Source organism: Monodelphis domestica, chromosome 3, assembly GCF_027887165.1.
Source record: "Monodelphis domestica isolate mMonDom1 chromosome 3, mMonDom1.pri, whole genome shotgun sequence".
Taxonomy (NCBI): Eukaryota; Metazoa; Chordata; class Mammalia; order Didelphimorphia; family Didelphidae; genus Monodelphis; species Monodelphis domestica.
Genome location: NC_077229.1, coordinates 125,566,593 through 125,587,841, shown reverse-complemented (window position 1 = coordinate 125,587,841; position 21,249 = coordinate 125,566,593). Strand labels below are relative to the sequence as shown.

The following is a 21,249-nucleotide window of genomic DNA, read 5'->3' as shown; positions in this document are numbered from 1 at the left end:
GGAGGTATGATGTAAGGAGTGGTGTGTTTACTACTCTCAACCTGGGCTCTAGTTTGTGAGAAACCCCAAACACTTTTTCCTCCCTTGGAACTGTGACCAGAGTCCCTTGTTCCTCTGTGGCCACAAGTCTGACAATGCTCCTCCTCACCTGCTGACTCTACCCCAAGACTGTGACCTGATTCTGCATATGGTCAATGGAACAAAAGTTTTGCATCCAAGAGCCAGAAAAGGGACCCTTGTAATCTCCTCCTGAGCAGTTAGCCAAACCTCCCTTACCATCTGTGGCTGAGAATGCTGAAAGCCTTTGCTATTTCTTCAACTTCAGCCAAAGCCTGTTGCCTTGGTGGTTCCTGTTCTGGGGTGCTTCTCTACCTCTACTCCAGTGTACTAACTTCCTCATGTCATACTTTTAAGTTGTTTTAGGCTGAAAAATTACTTCACCTTGTCTTTTTGGGGGTTATGCTGCTCCTGTATTCCTAATAAAGCATTATATTATGGATTTTGGGAGGGTAATTTAGTAGAAATCAGATAGGTCTGTTTGTCTTCCCTGCCATTTTGGTTTCCCATCCTAACTTTTATAAAGCAGTATTTGTGCTGTTGTGTATATCTTTTTAGTTAAAGGTATTCTTCTTTAAAGGCATTCATTTTTTCTTTTCTCATACTTATTGATCAATATAAGAATGAAATGCCTTTTTTTTCTCATTGCTAACACAAGGGAAATAAAAAGTCACAACCAAAATCTCTGTGCTTTTTCAGTTTTCTTTGTTAAAGAGATCTTTCCTAATTAACTTTTCTTGTAAATGAGGACAACCAGGCAGTTAGTTTAGAGTTAAGACCATCTAAGTTCAAAATTGGGCTCAGCACTTCCTGAAAAGTAAGTAAAAGGATAATAATAAATCATTCCCAGGGTGGTTGTGAGAATCAAATGAGATAGTATTTGTACAACTAGTAGCAAAGTGTCTGGCATGTAATATTGCTTAATCCAAAGAGTGGGGAAGTACAATTAACAATTTCTCTTGCTTAGAGATATATTTTACTAGCAACAATAAAGGTAGATAAATTCATTGCTAAATACTGGACCAATGAATTCTTGCATAGAAATATATCTATGTTTATGTATGCATATATACATTTACATGATTTATTATTTCAGTGAGAAAAACTTTGCATTAGAATAAGGCATACATGTATAAATATCTACAAATATATATTACTCATTATCTGAGTATTGATTTTGAGTTCCCCAAGTTATGAAGTTTCATTTTATTTGAGCATGGCTTTGTTTCAAGAATGTTAATTCGTATAAGGGAATTTTCAGGAGAAAACTTCTCCTAATCTGCAGATCAGCAATAATTTTGCAATTTATGGTCTTAGAACATTGCCTAGGGCACTGAAAGGAGTAGAAACTGGCCAGTATGTTCCCCTGACAGAATTTGAACCCAAATTTTTCTGACTCAGAGGCCAGACTGCTCTACTGTCTCCCCTGGAAGTTACTTAGGGAAGTTAAAATCATAATGTGAATATATTCTCTAATGATTTGTTCACTCATGCAATTGGTTGTCACCATCATTTCTTAACATTAATGCTTTTCCAAGACCATCCTGTTAGGGTTTCATCTTGTTCATCACTTTGTGATTGTCAGTTGGCATTTCAAAAGAAGATAATAGAAGATTTGGGAAAATGATGAAGCCCTCATTTCCTTTTGTAATAATGATCCTCTCTTTGATCATGCACTATAAGTCAAAATCAAGGAAAGACAGTGTATTCTATCATAGAATCACTGATTTAAAAGGCACTATAAACATCAGTACCCTTTCCCTCCATCTATATATATATAATTTTTAAAAGAAATGAGTGAACTGAAGCCCCGACAGTTAATATGACCAACCACAGGTCACACAGGTTGCAAAGCTAGAGTTCATCCCAGGTTTTTAAATTCCAAAATCTTTCCCAATTTGATCAATTTCCCTTTAATTTATATGTAATTAGATATTTTATCAGTGCATATAATTTTGTTTGAAAAACTCCACCTCCCAGAAATCAAAATTTGATCTATCCTTTGTTCATTCTAAGAATTAGTTCAAAGTTGCAATTATTACTATTATGTCAAATATATAGTTTTTAAAATCTTATTTACATAATTTTTAGTTTCATTTCAAAGGATCATAGATATGGAGTTGTAGGAGACCTTAAGAGATCACTTAGTCTAAACTCAATTAATGATGAGGAAACTGAAGGCAAAGGAGGTTAATTAATGCCCAAAGTCACCTAGGTAACAAATATCAGAGACAGAACTTGAACAGAGATCTTCTACTCCAGAGCCTGGGTCATAAAATAAAATATTCATCAAACTTTCCCCACTATTTATAATGAAATGTCAGTGCTGGTTTTTAGCAGCTTTACTTTAAGCAGTTTTTTCAAGATACCTATCATTCAGATAAGGAGGACCTTCTACATATTATAATAGTTATCATTTTTTTTAATTACTTAATTTATTAAAATAGAATTTATCCATAAGTAAACTAGTCTCTTCCCTACCACCTATCATCACAGAAAGTATTGTCTGGGAGACAGCTATGTTCATACAAATTAAGTTTTTCATGTTTTCACATTTCAGTTCACTCTCTGAAGGTAACATTTACAATTTATTCTTCCAACATTAATTCTGTAGCTGTGTATGATCTCTTTGTTCTACTTCATTATTCCATTTAGTTCTAAGTTTTTTATTTTAAAAATATTTTTCCCAATTATATGTACACTTAAAAATACATTTCCCAAAATTATAAAATCCAAATTATATTCCTTTCTTCCTTTCCTCCCCACTCCTAGAGATGATAAGGAATTTGATCTGGTTTATACATATATTACTAAGAAAAACATACTTTCATATTGATCATCATTGTAAGAAAATACTCATATAAAACCAAACACACAAATAAAAACACAAACAATAGTGAAAAATAAAATGCTTTGATCTGCATTCTGACTCCAACAGTTCTTTCTCTGGAGGTGGATAGATTTTGTTCTTCCTGGCTTAGTTATTAGCACCATATTTGTGTCATAAAAGGAATTTTGTAGTACACCTTCTTTTTCTATTTTCCTGAATAGTTTATATAGTAGTTGGATTAATTGTTCCTTAAATGTTTGATAGAATTTACTTGTGAATTCATCTGCCCCTGAGGATTTTTTCTTAGGGAATTCATTACTGACTTGTTTGATTTCTTTTTCTAGTATTATTTAAGTATTAATTTTCCTCCTTTGTTAATGTATGTAGTTCATATTTTTGTATATATTCACTCATTTCACTTAAATTGCCAGATTTATTGGCATATAATTGGGTAAAATATCTCCTAATAATTGTTTTGATATTTTATTTATTGGATGTGATTTTGTCTTTTTTGTTTTTAATACTGGTAATTTTTTTTTGTTTAAATCAAGTTAATCAATGGTTTATCTATTTTATTTACTGTTTCATTAAACCAACTCCTTATCTTATTTATTAGTTCAGTGTTTTTTTAACTTTCCATTTTATTAATCTCTCTCTTAATTTTTAGAATCTCCAATTTGGTGCTTAATTGGGGTTTTTTAATTTGTTCTTTTTTTTCTCTAGTCCCTTACTTTTACTCTGGGTTGTTTCCCTGTTTTAAATATGTTTCTTGTAGTCAACAGGTTTTTAATACCCTCCATTCTCCTTTTCCATTTTGTATGTGAGTTCATCTCATTCACATTCACAGTTATGATTATTAACTTTGTGTTTCTAACTCTCTTATTTTCATTGTTTATTCTTTTCTCTCTCTCCTTTCTTTTCTCTCTCTCTCTCTCTCTTCTCTCTCTCTCTCTCTCTCTCTCTCTCTCTCTCTCTCTCTCTCTCTCCTTTCTCTATTGGCATGGTTTTGTTTTTTATGACTATCTCCCCCAATTTATCCTCCTTTTATTCCATTCCCCCTTCCTTTATTCCCTCTTTTCTCCTACTTCCCTATAAGGTAAGGTAGGTTTCTATAGCTGAGCTAATTCTGATGAGGGTAAGTTTAAAAGATAGCCTACAAAACCTGCCCCCCCCATCTTCTTCTACATTGTATTTGCTTCCTATGCACATCTTAATAACAGTTTATCCCTTCTATCTCTTTTTTTCCCTTTTCCCCCAGGTGTTCTTCTTTCCCACCTCTCTTTTTTGGATATCAGCCCATCTTAGTTTTCTTCCTTCTATGTATATTTCTTTTCATTGTTCTAATATCAATAAAATTCTTAAGTATCTTAAGTACGTATGGTATCTTGCATACTTTAAGTACCTTAAGTATCTCAAGTATTATAGATGTCAATTATTTCAGTGATCACATTCCCAGGTATGAATCTACTCAATTCAAACTTATGGAAACCCTAGAGTTATCACTTCACCCTTTCATAGTGTCAAATTTTCTTTTCAGTTCTGGGTTTTTTTTGGGGGGGGGTCAGGAAAATCTGAAATTCCTCTATTTCATTAAATATCAAATTTTTCTTCTAGAGATTCTGATCAGTTTTGCTAGGTATGTAATTCTAGATCAAACTTGCATTTTGCAATATCAAATTCCATGCCTTCTAAGCCCTTAATGTAGAAGTTGCTAAATCTTATGTAATCCCGAGTGTGGTCCACAATATTTGAATTGTTTCCTTCTTGTAGGAAACAATTGTAGCTTGTAGTACTTTTTTTGTTGGTCTGGGATTTCTGGAATTTGGCTATAATAGTCTTGGGGCATTTTATTTTAGTATCTTTTTCAGGTGATCAGTGGATTCTCTCAATTTCTATTTTTCCTTTGAGGACATCAGGGCAGTTTTCCCTGATGATTTTTTGTAATTGGTGTTCAGACTTTATTTTAACAGTAGTTTTCAGGTATTCTGATGATTCTTATATTATCTCTCTAGGATCAGGTTAATCATTTTTCCAATGAAATATTTTAGATTTTCTATTTCTTCATTTTTAAATTTTGTCTTATTGTTTCCTGATGTTTTATAGATTCATTAGCTTCTATTTCTCTACTTCTGATTTTTGGGGAGTTATGTTTTACCTTGAGTTTTTTGTGTTTCCTTTTCTATTTGGCCAATTCTACTCTTTAAAGAGTTATTCTCTTCAGTTATTTTTTTCCCCAGGCCCATTTCTGTTTGGTTCATTCTATCCCTTAGGGAATTTGTTTGTTTTTTCAGTATGTACTTTTAACCTCTATTTCCTTTTTTTGCTATTCTAGTTTTTAGAGGGTTGATTTCTCCAGTGAATTTTTTTTTCTTTGCCAGCTGTTGAGTTATGTCAATTTTCTTAGATTTTTAAACTTCTTTTCAAGTTCTTTCAGGGTTTTTTGGGGATCTGACATCCTTTTATACTTTCCTGTGAGGCTTCACATGCTTTCTTTTTGGTATTATTACCTTCTTCTGAGTTTATATTTCAGTCTTCCTCATCAGTAAAATAACTTTCTAAGGTCAGGGTTTTTTTTTGTTTGTTTTTGGCAATTGCTCATTTTTCTAGTTAACCCCCCCCCCCAGTTACCTTATCTTTTGAGCTTTTTTTTATATTCTTGGGGTACATGGAACACTGCTCCAAGTTTGTAGGGTACACTCCTCTGGTACTTGGGAACTTGGGTATATGTGCCTTTGTTTCCCATGTTTTGTCTGTTGAGGGAGTGACCCTGCTAGTGCAGCTATTTTGTCTAGCTATATTTAGCAGCATGTTACCAATTTCCCTGTTGTTTTGTGGACTGGGCTGGTTCATGCTCTACTACTTCCCTGCTCCTACGAAGTGACTTGGTCTGGGAAGTTCCCCTGCTCTGGGCTCTGCTACCAAATAGGAGTGAGTAGTCCCTGCAGTTTGCTGGTCCCCCATTTTTCTCCCTTGCTGCCTCAGGTGCTCTGCTGCCATGGTTATATGTTTCCTGCCCTCTCTGACTTTGCGGTCTATGTTGAGTGGCATAGGCTGGACCAGTCCCCTATTCTGCCCTCTCTGTCTTTTATAAATGTGTTGAGTGGCTCAGGCTTACTCATTCTTGTTCTGTAGAGTTACATTGCTTTTGGTGGAGTCCCCAGCACATTGGGTTGGTCTGAGTTCTGCTAGTTCCCACAGATGCTGTGCTGCCTGGACTACTCTTGTCCAAGTAAGATGTGTCCCTTCTGCTTTCCTTTGTATGGAGGTAATTTTTCTTTGTGTATGTGTGTGTCAGGGATCTGGGGAAAAAGGAGCATCCTTTATTCTGTTATCTTAGCTCCCAGCTTCCCTCTTCTAAAAAGTCTTACAAATACCAGCAGTAGTTCACCAAGCTCATTTGGCAATTCTTTCAGTCCCCAGGGATATAATTTTCTTGATTTCCATGCTTTGAATTCATCAAGGATATCTAATTGCTCTCTTATATTTCCTTGTTTAGCTATCAATTTACTAATTAAACATTTTCATTCTTTTCTTTTTCTCTTCAAAGGTTATTCTCTAGTAAAGAAAACAGAATCAAGGTAATAATTGGATAGATCTGTCTTTTTCTCTGTTTTCAGTTAACATTGTCCCTGCTACTCTGGGTAGCGGGGAGCAATACTTTATTTCATCTTCATCTGAGACTTTTTCTTCTGAGCCATCATGTAGTTCTGACAGTCTCTCTGCAGCTGATGAGAGATCTCTTCTTTTCAGATCCGTCTTGGCCCACGATCCACCAGTGCTTTGATTCTGTTCACAAGGCAGCCTGGCTTTGTCCCCAGGAGGCACTAGGTGATGACAAGGTATTTATTGTTTCTGTGGAGCCCTGACTGTGCGACTTTCTACTGGTCTGCTCTGGGGTGTGTTTCTATCCTACAAAGATTTCTTATCAGAACTCCATCACTTTGCTGGAGTTTGAGAATGAATTTGAGCACCACATTATTTCTTCTCATCAGAACTTTTCTTTCTGAGCTGAAATCACAGCTAGAGAAGAAGTTTCTTCTGCTGGTCTTATAATTGTTCCACAAACATATAAACGTACAGCCTGTGGCATCATTCCTGTTAGGGTGTGCATAGGTGTGTGCATATCTGCACAGATTAGAAGTACCATCTGCTTATTCCACTGACTCTCTGCTTGAGCCACAAACTTCCTGGCAGGTTTGTAGGCTTGAAATATTCAGGTTATGTGTCTCCCCCGAGGACACAAGTATTTTGAGGGAAAGGCATTAAATTAAATCACATAATAAGAAAAATCACAATACTTCCTCATAAAACCAGGGCATATTCTCCCATAAAGAGACATGGTATGAGTGGAAAGAGTAGCTATGCACAGGGATTTCATCTAAAGGACAAACTTAGAGGGAACATGTACAGTTGATTACTTTCAGAGGAGCAGCTCAGAATTCTGTGGTTTCAGAATAATTGACAACTTCTCATTGGACCTATTTTCTGCTGGCTATGTCTCTACTGGATGCCTTGTTCCACGCATTCCCCCTTGGTCTTATGATAGTTTCAGGTCATGGTCTTAAATGGTTCTTCATTTGATGACTGCTGGTTGGAAATTCATTCTACTTCTAGTCTTCTGGTCTCATAGTGAACACTGAACAGAGACTCTCCTTGATAAATGGGCCAACAAATTTATAGTTAGAGCCACTAAATGAAACAAAAGCCAAGCAGAGCACCCCAATATGGATTAAAAATTTTCTTTCAAATCCTTAAATCTTGGTAGAGATTAAGGCCTTTTGTTATAATAATTTTTTTGGGGGGGGTTATATATTTCTAAAATCTTCTCTGCCTTAGCCTGCAAATAAATCTACAGAAGACCAAAAAGTAAGCTAAAGAGGCAAGGTTTTATTCTCCAGCCACCTATCCCATATTTCTGTCATTATTATGTTTGGACATATGTCAGAAAGAGGAAGAAAGCATTTATATGGCATCTACTGTGGGCTAAGTGCTTTTTGACAAATAATATTCATTTGCACCTCCCAACAGCCCTGCAAGATAAATGCTATTAATATCCTCATTTTACAGTTAAGGAAACTAAGGCAAACAGAAATTGAGTGACTTGCCCAGGGCCACACAGGTAATAAATACAGATTTGGACTCAGAGCTCCTGCCTTCAGGCCTAGTAATCTATCTTTTATAGCTTCTAGCTATCCTGTAAGCAAATCTTAGTTGCTTTGATAGTGTATTCTAGCTCCCTTTCTTTTCTCCCTCCTTGATTTGTATACTCTGATAACAAAATTAATTCTATTTGTTTTTCTATTAATTTTAACCCAACTATTCTCTACCATGTATCCGTACTCTTGTTCCTAGATTTCTTTGCAGGAGAGTTTAACTTCTTATTATCCAATTCCATATCATCTCACTTTTTTTTTTTATCCTGGTCTGTTTTGAGTAAGATGTACTCATCCAAAGCCATATTTCAAACCTCAACCAACAAAAATCTCAATGATACTCATATCAGTAATGTTTTGTGTTATGACCTCTAGTTCAGTTTGTCTACTACTAAACTGAGGGCATTTGTGCCATTTGAAGCCATGAGTTTTACTTTTTACTTCTTTTTTAGATTTTGTTTGTGAGTGTATCATATCAGATCTATCTATTTTTAATGTAGAGAATTTATATATCTATTTAAATAGATATATAAATTGTTCTCTCCCTTATCTTTCTCTTTCTCTCTTTCTCTTTCTCTCTCTTTCTCTTTCTTTCTTTCTTTCTTTCTTTCTTTCTTTCTTTCTTTCTTTCTTTCTTTCTTTCTTTCTTTCTCTTTTCTTTCTTTCTTTCTCTTTCTTTCTTTCTTTCTTTCTTTCTTTCTTTCTTTCTTTCTTTCTTTCTTTCTTTCTTTCTTTCTTTCTTTCTTTCTTTCTTTCTTTCTTTCTTTCTTTCTTTCTTTCTTTCTTTCTTTCTTTCTTTCTTTCTTTCTTTCTTTCTTTCTTTCTTTCTTTCTTTCTTTCTTTCTTTCTTTCTTTCTTTCTCTTTCTTCCTTCCTTCATCCATTTGTTTGTTTGTTTATTCATTTATTAAAAACCGTTACCTTTCATCTTAGAATCAATTGGTTCTGAGGCAGAAGAAAGATAAGGGCTAGGCAATGGAGGGTTAAGTGACTTGCCCAGAGTCACACAGCTAGGAAGTGATTTGAACCTAGGACCTCCCATCTCTAGACCTTGCTCTCAATCCACTGAGCTACCCAGCTGCCCCCCTATCTTTCTTATCTTTATAAAAAAATTGATCCTTTATTTTTAGCACCTTTATTTCTGAATATTTCCCTTTTGCCCTCTTGTATGACAAACATTTTTTCAAAGAAAAGAAATCGGTTTAGGAAAATTAACCAATCCATTCTACTGAGTCTCAGAGTACATGTCATTTCTACACCCACCCCCCACAGTCCTTTAAAAGGAAAAGTGTGAAAGGGATTTTCTCATTTCTTCTCTGGGGTCAAATCTGTCATTATAATTACATAATATGATGAGTTGATTTTTCTCTTTAAATGAGTTTTTGTAGTCGAGTTTATAATTTTCCTGTATTTACTTGCTCCACTAAGCATCAGTTCATATAAGTCTGTCCATTCTTGTCTGGATTCTTCATATTAACAGTTTCTTATGATATAGTAATATTCCTTTATCTTCACATGCCACATTTTTTTACTCATTTTTCAATCTATTCCTGATTCTTTTTAGTTAAAAGTTCTCCTGAGATTTGTAAGACAGTAGGCAGAGAAATTCTTACCAGTTTTTGTTAGGTACACTGCATCCATAGCCAGTGTCCTATAATTCTTATATTTTAAGCCATGTTTCAGAAATCCAAATTCCGTTCTCAGATATCATCTTAACCACCAAATTTCCTCAGGAGTTAGTTTATTCTTAAGTATCTCTTATCTTTAAAAGAGAGCAATGAAGAAGACAACAACTATGTCCCCACAGTCTTCAATTTCTTGATTAGGGCTTCATAATCATTGTCAATACATTTCTAGTTTCCTTTCTTGAAGAATCGCTCATATGAATCACCAAAAGTAAGTAATAGTCATTAAAAAAAAGTCTAGCTGGATAGAGGCTGAAAAAGATTAAGTGACTTGACTACAATGTCATGGCTAATAATTGTCTGAGCAAGGTTTGCACTTAGATCTTAGATACTATGTATTGGTTTCAAGATAGAAGAGTAGTAAGGGCTAGGCAATGGGGGGTTGGGGGGGTACAGTGACTTGCCCAGGGTCACACAGCTGGGAAGTGTCTCAGGTCAAATTTGAACCTAGGACTAGGCCTGGTTCTTAATCCACTGAGCCACCAGCTCCACTAAGATCTTGTTGACTCCCAATCTAACCCTCTATCCAGTATCTCTCCTTATCCTATCATTTAGACAAGATTTACTTTCTTTTTTTTTTAAACAGATTTAATCCCTTTACAGCTCTACACCACTGCTGTTCTCTATTTCCTTTTTTTTTCTTTTTCCACCTCTTAACAACTTGAAAGTCACACTGGTCTATTTTCTCTACATTCATCCAGCATCTAACAGACAAACCCATCCAACTTCCTTTTCCTTCTGTCCTTAAATTCTTACCTTACCAACACATCTTTTCTTACTTACTTTGCCACTCCTTCTGCATTTTCTTGAGTTCTCTTCCTCCTCCTCCTCCTTGTGGCACTTTCTTCAAAATCCTTCTTCTTCCACTGCAGGCCTCACTGAGATGGGATCTACTTTTTCCTCTTTCAGCTCATGTCGATCTTCAATTTTTTCCTTAAATTCTCTTCCCCAAATTCTCTCTGACCTTCTTCATCCATCCATTGACAGCCTTCTTCATTTCCTTCACAGTTTCTTTCTTATTCAACTCATCTGTTTCATTTTGCAGTCTTTTCTTCTGTAGAGCCTGCTCTTTTGGAAACTGGGGTTCTGAGGATGCTGTAGTCACCATGTTATGCAGGGTTGGGTAGTAATGGTTGTTTGGCATCACCAGTGGCTGCACCTATGGTAGGTCTTGAGTCCAGGTCCCTGAAGAATGCTGCTACTTCTAAGCCAAAGACTGATTCAGTTAGGGTCTCATGGTCCAGAATCTAGTCTTCTCCCTTAAAATAAATATATTTTGATTATATATTAAATATATAATCCAGATTGAATTGCTTGTCAGCTTCTGGAGAAGAGAGGGAAAGAGGAAGGGAGATAATTAGGATCACATAACTTTGAAAAATTTATGTGGACATTTGTTATTACATGTAATTGGTTAAAAAAATAAAAAAAAATAAAATGAAAGATGATATATTTTCTTGCATTTTCTTGTCATAATAAAGGGTATAATAGCTAGTCCCCTTCTCATTAGCAGCAACCATTTTAGAGATGATGGTATGCATCCATCTCCAAATATTTTATACAGTTTAACTAATGAAATTGTGACTTACTCAACATCATCTTACTCAGTATCAGCTTACTCAACTTGTCTTCTTAGTCTCTGGACACAGCTCTCCAGCCCTGACACTGGGCCTAGAACACTGACCACAGAAACTCTAAGGAGCTGGTGAGCTCTTCAGTTGAAAAGATCAAAACTATACGATTGGCATCAGCAGAACAACGTATGATCAGGAAGAATTTCAGTGCAGAAAAAAATTATTCCAGCTTTTTGATTTTTGACTAGACCTTTTTATATATGTCAATAAATTGAAAAAATAAAATCATAGAGACAAAGCCTGACAATGAAACATCCCACTAACTAGGCACATACATTTAAACTTGGTCAAGGCTGAAATCTATGCAAATTAATTCTAATGAACCTCAGAGCTTTGAATTTCTTCCTCAAAAGATTAAGTCATTTTTATTATCAAATATGTGTAAAAGACTTTGAAAATCTTAAAGTCCTATATAAATGTAACCCTATTCAATGCAAATAGTGTAGGGGAAGGACAGCATGTGAATTATTTTTTATCATCAATTGTATTAACATCACATTTTAGAGGTGAAAATGAGTCATTTATTGAAAATAGAAAAACGGAATAACTACATTAACACCAAAAAGTGTCTCAATGCTCACAGGTCAGCTAAACTAGGGCACCAGATCTCCCTCCACATTCCACTCACTACATCTCCCCTCTATCCTTTGAAACTACCTCCATGCCCTACCATCACCACCACCTCATTCCCCAAGGGCTGAGAGTTGTGAGTCCAGCTGAACGCTGAGCCCTGGCTCCAGGTGAACAGGACATGGTGGGGTCACTAATTTGCTCCTAAGATAACCAAGAAGGGTGTCCCATCTTAATGTCTGGGTCACCATTTCTGATCGCCTCAGAACACTGAGAGATCAGGGTCCTGCCACTACTACTCTTGTCCAAGATGGGCATGGTTCCCCAGGACAAAAGGAGGGCAATTCCCTCAAGTCCCAGACCAGGTTGTCTGCAGTAGAGAGGAAACCTGAAGCTGAAACAATATTGTTTCAGTACTAAAACCTGGCCTCAGAAGGAGGGTAGGGGAACTCTCAAAGGTCATAAAACCCCTGCCCTCTCTGGGATGTGATTAACTCTACCTCTTCTTCCTCCTTTTTGTTGTTTTTGTCAACATCCTCCATCTTCTTCCTTCTCTTCCTTGTTCCTCTTCCTCTTCTTTCTCATCCTCTGTTTTTGTTCTCTTTTTCTTCTATCTTCTTCCTGTTCCATCTTCTTTCTCCTTCTCTTCTTCCTCCATTTTCTTTCTCCTTGATCTTCCTCTTCCTCCTCCTCCATCTTCTTCCTTTTAGTCCATTTTCCCCTTCCTCCATTTTTGTTCTCTTTCTCTTTTGCCTTCCTTCTTCTTACCTTCCTTTTCCTCCTCCATTTTTCCTCCTCCATCTTCTTCCTATCTTCTTGTCCCTCCTTGCCTTCCTTCTCTTCTTCATTCTCCTCATCTTCCATCTTCTTGCTCCCCTTTGTCTTTCCCTTCTTCCTTTCCTCCTTTCTCTTCCTCTCCTTTATCCTCTATTTAGTCTTCTTTCTTTTCCTCTCTTTTTTCTTTCTTCACCTGTACTCATCCATCTTTTTTCCTTTTCATCTTCCTCCTCTTCCCTTCCCCTTTCCTTTTTCCTTCCTTTTCTCTTTTTGATTTTTTGCCTATTTATCTTTTTCTTTCTTAACCTGTTTTCTTCTGTTTTATCTTTCCTATCAAATTTTTCTTGTCCTCTTTTCTTTCTTGACTTTTCCCTCCTCTCTTTATTTTTCTTATTCATTTTTTCCTCTTCCTCTTTTCCCCCTTTCCTTTTTCTTCTTACTTCTCCTCTTCTTCCTATCATCCTCAAAATTCATTTTCTTGTCCCTATCAACTTTTCTCCTCTTTCTCCACTTTTTCTTTATTTTCTTTTTCTTCCCCCCTTCAAATTGCTTTTTCTTATTCATTTTATTCTTTTCCTTTTTTTTCTGCTCTTCTTCTTTTCCATTTCTCTCTTCTTTCTGGCATCCTCTAAATTTGTTTTCTTTTCCTTATCAATATTTTTTCTTTTTTCTTTTTTTCTTGACTTTCTATCTCCTTCCTTAACTACCTTTTCCTCTTTATTTTCTCTTTCTCTTTCTTTTCTTTTTCTTTTCTTTTTCTTTTTTTATTCTACCTTAGAGAACTCCTTTTAACTCTGTGCTCTTCTTAGTCAGACCCTTCCTGAGTTCTCAGGTTTGTGTTTATCCCAAGTAACTCGAGGGATGCCTCTTACATAATAATGAGAAAACTGATGAATCTTGTGATGGAGTCATGGAATGTTAGAATGGGAGAGAACTTTATGACTCAATTAGACCAACTGCCTAATTACAGATGCAGGCTGACTTGATCAAAGCCATGGAAAAAAGTACTGACTTGATCAAGGACACAGAAATTATTAGGACAGAACAGAGCCTGAAATCCAGACCTCCTGACCATCAGTTTAATTAGCTCCTAACGATATTCAAGCACTATCTCAATAACCTATTGTCAGGGATGCTTTGAATGGAAGGCTTAAATAAATGACCTGGAAAATCTACTCCAACACTATTTCAAGTAATATCAGAGGTCCCCCATTCCTGACCTCACTCTCAAAATTGTATAGGGTGGAGGTGGGCACACTGGCAGGATTAAATGGATCCTTGCCTTTGAAATGTTTTCTTATTCATTTTCTTCTTGTCTGTTCCTAGGCTACATGCGACTCTCTAATCATTTTAGGAGTACATTTATTTGCTTTCTTTAATTACTGTTCAAGCTCTAGTAAGAGCTCTTCACTATTCCATAGTGATATTGTATCTGGGGAAGAGAAGATTTAGTAGGGATATAATTTCTGTTTTCATATCAGAGACTATTTATTACATGAAAGACAATTTAGGGCTGATCCTGGACTTTTACTTCCAGTACATAAATATATACAAAAAATATATAAAGCCAAGTTTATTCAGTGATTCATTGACATAATGAGGCAACCACAGAAGGTGGATCAGGAGAGAGAGAAAGAGGGGAAGGGAACAGTAGTAACACATTAATATGTACTTTATTATATACAGTTTAATATAACATGTACATATATAATAGTTAAATAATTAACATACACTTTATATATAAATAATAAGAGAGATGTTGAGTAAAATATTATCACAGTAATAGAAATATTAAAATTATAGAAATATGAAATAGCAATAATTAGAATATATTTTGTATATATTTTTATATATAGAGAGAAATATGCATATAAAAGCAATAATTGACCTGTACTTTATCTCTCTATATATGTTATTTAATCTTCATAATATATTTATACAAAATATTAATAATTAACATACACTTTGTATATATTTTACTATTATTTTACTATTTTATAAACTTTTTTATATTTTTATAAATTTTTATTTTATAAATATACATATGTATACACACACATGCTCATACATATATACATATATTAACCATGCCTCAAATTCATCAAATCCAAACAGGCCTAAAATCCATTGAAAGAGATGTCTATTCCCAGCAAGACTCCTCTTGATAGAATGGGCAGAGGAGAACAATTTGTTCCAATGGACACAGAGGTGATTGAAGTGGACTCTATGGAGCTCTGAGAACATGATCAGACATTGAAGACACTAGGGTCATTCACTACCATTGCCAGTAGGTCTGACTTTTGTCTTTCCACTGAACTTCAATGACTGGAAGAGAATGAGGCTGACCACTGTGCGACTCTGCCTCACTTAACTCCAATTCACTTGCAACTCAAGATATGATCTCATGATGTCATTGTTCTTCTTTGAAAACAACCATCTGAGGCAAGTGCTGTTATTATACCCATTTTATGAATGAGGAAACTGAGGTTAAGAAAGATTACATCACTTGCAGGTATCGTAGGCAAAATTCAAATTTAGGCATTTCTGACTCCAAATCTAACCCTTGATCCACTCCTAGGTGCCTCAGCTGCCTCAGCATATGAAATATACCAGCAGGATTCAGAAAAGAAGAAACCCTTACCTTCCATTTTAGCATTGATACCATTGGTTCCAAGGCAGAAGAACTGTAAGGGATAGGCAACTGGGGTTAAGTGATTTGCCCAGGGTTTCACAGCTAGGCCAAATTGGAACCCAGGAGCTCCCATCTCCAGGTCTGGCTTTTTATCCATTGAGTCACCCAGCTGCCCCTAGAAAATGCATTTCTTGGAAGGAACCAGATGTCTTTTGGTATTCTGTAGTCTTTAGACATGAACAAAGGATTGTCTTTTGCTTTGTTCCCAACATAGACTAAATTTTATTAAATCATTGCACAATTTCCCTAAACCTACTCTTTGTAAATGGTTAAGATACTTTTATCATGCTATTAAATGTATATGTTCCTTATTAAATTGTCAAGATTTTTTGTCTCAATTTTTAGCTAATTAACCAAATAAACGTAGAATCCATAAGGGAGCTGCATGCAATTCTTCTTTTTTCATTAAAAAAGTCAAACAATATAGACCATTGTTGGATCCCAAACATGGCGCCTTTAACACTTTGCCTATCAACCATAGTATACCCTCTCCACATACTCAAAGACTCACTTCAATCCTCACGTACCCTGGCTTCTTGAAAGGAGAAACAGGCTCCCCGTGTCACTTTTTGTTCTTTATCCCCCTTGCCCTGGAGTCTTGAGGAAAATTGCTCAAAGCTAAGGATTTGGCTTATGTCTAGTGTTTCCCACAGGGGTGAAGTACACACTCAATGTGCAGTAGAAATCTTTCATTTGTTTCCTCGGTATGAAAGAAATGCTCAAAAACAAACCAAAAACAGCAACCCAATAAAGCTGACAGCATGCACCTATTGACAAAGATGTGAAACAGGATAGAATGTACAGTTTAAATGAGTATTATTTTATTCTGCCTGGAGATTGAGACTTAGACATCAGAACATGAAGCAATTTGGAGACTATTGTTTAGATATTTTATATTTCAACCTACTCTGTCTCCCTTGAAGTAATTGGGCTCCTCCTCTCAGTGATAATCTCTTTAAAGAATCATCCTGGTGGGGCAGAAAGAGGGCATCTCCCACAATGAAGCCAGACCCCACTGAGGGATCAAGGAGTTTTGACTTCTTGAAATCACTAAGCTTCCTCTAAGACCATCTGTTGACCACTATTCAGACACTTAGGCTAAGAAAAACACCCAGTTGAAGAGGTAGCCAGCCCCTTGCCTAGCTGAGTCCATGCTCTAGCAGTCAATAAGGAACAGTCACTATGATGCCATTGTAGAGAAGGCCACTTCTTCTTCCCCACAGGAAGTGTCAGGGTTAGATAATACCACCTGGATAGTCTAAGGAAGAATGAGAAACAGGAGCTGTCTCTCCTTTTGTAAAAGCTCCATTAAGTTAGCACTCTTCTTTCTCAGTAATAATTAAGTGGGTTTTAGCACAAAGTCACATCTGTCCATGAATTCTTTGGAAATTTCTTGGGGCTCCAACTGCTAGAGGTCCATTTCCATAACTATTTTATGTGATTCAATTTCCATTACTTATGTATGATCAAGACATTAGGTGGCTCAGTGGACAGAACAACAGGTCTGGAGATGTTAATTCCTGGTTTCAAATGTAGTCTCAGATATTTCCTAGCTGCGTGACATAGGGTAAATCACTTAATTTCACTTACAGCTCTTATGCCTTAGAAAGGACAATTAGTATTGATTCTAAGACTGAGGGTAAGAGTTTAAAAATAAGCAAACAAACAAAATATATTATCAACTTATAACTATAGGGAAAAAAAATCCCCACTGGAATTCAAATAAACATATACAACAAAGACAAAATCCTTTCCAGATTCCCTAGTGTATTCCAAGAACAAAAAGAATAAACACAGACTACAAATAAGATGGTTTTGTTTTTGTCATGCGTCTTATTTGAGGTATATAAAAAAATTACACCACCTTTTATAATCTGTTCTCCCCATCCTTTTTTTTTTCCGGAGATAGGGTCTTCCTATATCACTGAGACTGAAAGTATAGCAGACACTCATGGGACCAACCCACCATTGATGTATTTGAGAACTTTGCCCAGATTCATTTAGCTCCCCCTTAGGCAGCCTGGTGTATTGTCTGCTTCTGGAAAGCCCACCATATTGGTGCCAGATCAAGTCTGTCACCCAATTGGCTTAGTCCTCTTGCAGTTCAAAACTCTTGAATTCAAGTGATCCTCAGCCTCAGTCTCCTAATAGCAAGAATACAGGTTTATACCACCATGTCTGGTTTATGATTAATTTTTATCAAAATTAAAAATTGCACAAAATAAAAGATTTTCAGCAAAAAAAAAAAAACTGGAAAAAATACAACTATCCTACACATAATGCTAAAACTAGAAAGAGAAGCTTTTAAAAGAATAATGATTATAATAGATGTAAGAGAGGAAAACGCAAAAGAGAGAAATTAGAACCAGAGGAGCAAGAAGCAGCCCATGTGGGGGTGGGGTGGAAGGGAAGAAGCCCAACATTCTAGGGAGAGCACAGAAACTAGGAGAACTCAAAACTGCCAGCTCAACTCACTCCTCCAGCTGAGAGCCTGAGAAAAGGATCTCTGAGTCTGGGGGATCCCCCTGGACAGCAACTGCTTCCTAGTGAACCCCTGAAACCTCTCATTCAGATCAAATATTATAGACTGGATTTTGAAAGAAGCCATCTACTAAGGAAATCCTCTCCAAGGATTATTCTCCACCTCTCTATCCCCAATTTGTCCCGAACTCTATCACCCTAACCAGATTAGCTCAGGAGTATGGACAAACCCAGCAGCTGACCAGAAGAGCGGTTGAGGCTGAGAGTCTGGACCCCCAAGATTTGGGGGGTCAGTCTGCCAGTAAATAGGGATTCCTGCTACCCACTCTCCTCACCCAATACATTCATTCCTCCCTTCCCTGAGTGATCCCAATTAAAAGAATTACTACTCAGATCAGGTCTGTCTGCTTTCTGACACTAAAGAAAGGGACTGAAGATTTGGGGTGAACTATACCTCTCCCCAAAGAGGAGGATTAGCTCAAGAGCTTGGGGAACCAACAACTATACCCACAGATCAATCCTCTCCCTTGGGTTGAGGAGTAAACCCAGTTCTTAAAGGGAAGAAGTGGTAGTTGGGGTATTGGAAGGACTCAGAGGCAGGGAAGTCTATCCTGCTTCTCAACAATAGCTGAGATCAAGAAGGGAGGCAGTGAATCACTTCACTAAAGCTTTTGCCTCTAAGTAAACTTTCACTTTCCAGATCCACTCTCCGAGGAGACCTATTCAGTCCCTCAAGGAGGGGGACCTTTCCCAAAGGGAAGCGAGGGGAAAATTCATCCCTTTCCTCTCTCCAATACTCTCAATTTTCTCTCCCTCTTGCTAATTCCGCAGTGCAGGTGGGTGTGACCCTCCTGACTGGCCATATTTTACATAGTAAATCTTTTTTTTTTTTTAATAAAGGCTTTAATGTTTACAAAGAGCTTTAAAGAAAATGATCTCATTTCTATAACAGTGCTGTGAGGTAAGTGATATTCTTTTTCCCACTTTAAAGATGAGAAATAAGACAGATATATGTAGATGGATACATACACATATATACTATATACATGTACATATAAATTTGGAAATGAAGGTGATATAACAATATGCATAGATAGATACAGGAATAGATAGAAGGATAGATGCCTTTTTGTTTTTATAACACTATTTCCAAATATTCTTTTTCTTCTTTCCCTCCCCCATAAGTCATGCTTTCTAAAAGAAAAAAAAAAAGATTTAAAAAGAGATTTAGAATCAGTTTAGCCAAACCAATTAACCCATTGAACTCATCTAATTGTATACACAGTCATTTACACTCATGGACCCCTATTTCTGTAATGAAGAGAGGAAGGTTTAATTTTTTCAATTCTAAACCTTGGCCAGATTAGGTCAATAAATTACACAAAAGTCAGTTTTCATTTTATTTGTTCTTTGTTTTGGCAATTACAGTTTCTGTCTGAATTATTTTACTCCCTCAACTTACTTCACTTTGAATCAGTTCATATAAGTCTTCTCAGATTTCTCAAAATTCATCACATTTGTTGTTTCTTATGGAACAGCAACGTACACCAATGAATGGCTCTGTATTTTGCCATTCCCAAATCAATGGGCACTACAAACAATGGGACTATATGATCTAATCATTCTCATTTTATAGCTGAAGAAGCTGAGACCCAGAGGAAGAATGTGCCTTACTTGTTAATGTGTTAACAGTCAGGAGCTGAACCCAGTGCTTTTGAATCTGTTGCCATTTATGTTTCTAGGCCTCTCTGCATCTACAGGTCAAGGTTTTTATGGACCTGGAAGTTTAACTGGGGACATTTGCTGGATGAAAAACAAAAGCCTTGCCTTTAGCCATAGGTTGTTAAGTTGATTGAGAATTTGGCTTTCTCTACTCACAAGAGTGGAAATTGTTTGAGGATCTAGAAATAATATTGAGAACATTAAAGGTATATAATGATGAAACCTTCAAAGATCCTGGGTTCTGGGTAAAAAAAAAATAACCAATAAATTAAATGGTTCATGATTTTCTTCATGATAAAAGGCAAATTCATTCGGTATCTTGAGTCATTAAATACAATTTTGGAAGCTCATTATTCCTTATTCAGTCCTCTCCCAGACAGCTCATGATATCTATAATTGGTAGACACCTGATGTGGAGATGGGTTAATATTTTCCAGTCCCTCTCTGATTCCTCTCATGATGATGGGAAAAATCATATACCTGATCATAGTATTAATTTTTTGGCTTAAAATTTTTCTATTTAATTAATTAATAATAATTTTTTACAGGATCCATGTTCTTTGTCCCCTTCTCTCACCCCTCCTGTAGCCAATACACAATTCCTCTGGGTTTTACATGTGTCATTTGACCACAGTGTTCTAATATACTTGCTTATCTAGAAGGAGAAATCAAGTTAGGTCTGATTAAAATGTACTTTCTTCCATTCATCCCAATGGGGGAATCCAGAATGTTGTGACACTACTCCAAGACATACTTAGCTTAAATTCATTTTTATTTACTAGACAGGATAAAGCATATCCTCTCAATCTTAATTACCCACCCCAATTTTAGAAGCCTTTGTCAGACAAAGGAATGAGGAAGAGGTTTTGAAAACGACATTACTGAACAGAATTAGGAATCAAATAATGCAGTATTAAGAATAAATCTCAGGTGCAGTGGAAAGATAATTTGTTTTTGAGTTGAAGAATCTGGGTTTGGATTCTTGCTCTTCTAATAAATTGTAGTATAACTCTGGGCAAATCCTTTAACCTCTATGAGGTCTTGACTTATCTGTAAAATTCGGGAGTTACATCAAAGACCTCTAAGGTTCTTCTTGCCTCTTATAAGAATCAGGTCTTCTCAAAGTGTTGAAGAACTGGAGACTTGGGTTCTACTTCCTGCTTAGATGCTGTGTGCTCTTAGGTAAGTTGGTTTCCTGAAATGGGAATAACTACCTACCTTGGAGTTTTTTTTGGGGAAAGCACTTAATGTAACTAAAAATTGAGTTCTATTCTAATTCTAAAGATCCATAAAGTGAATTTAGCCTTCCTGATGAAAGCAAATGGACCACCTATGTGTTACAGGGTATTAGAATTGTACTCTTTTAAAGGCCAAAATTTGACATTTCTTGCTATACAGCAAGAGAAGGGATTATGTCCTGAAAAAGTGAGTTTCCTGTTGCTAGAGGGATTCCAAAAAAAAAGGTTAGCTAGGTGACCATCCAGCTACAGGGATGCTGGAAAGAGGATACATACTCTAGGTGTGTTGTTGCTATTCAGTTGCTTCAGTTGAGTCTGAGTCTTCATGGCCCTATTTAGAATTTTCTTGGCAAAGATACTCTAGAGCAGTGATGGCAAACCTATGGCACAGGTGCCAAAGATGGCATGCAG

At 36.2% G+C, this 21,249-nt stretch overlaps 1 protein-coding gene across 1 annotated transcript in view; it reads right to left on the bottom strand.

Moving 5' to 3' along the window:
* The window catches only part of OC90 (otoconin 90), a 70,236-nt gene extending 59,404 nt beyond the window's left edge, over positions 1-10,832 (bottom strand). The window contains exon 1 of the mRNA XM_056821022.1: positions 10,689-10,832. Coding sequence (XP_056677000.1) covers positions 10,689-10,832 — 144 coding nt within the window. The remainder of the gene's footprint in view (positions 1-10,688) is intronic.
* Positions 10,833-21,249: the final 10,417 nt, after the last annotated feature.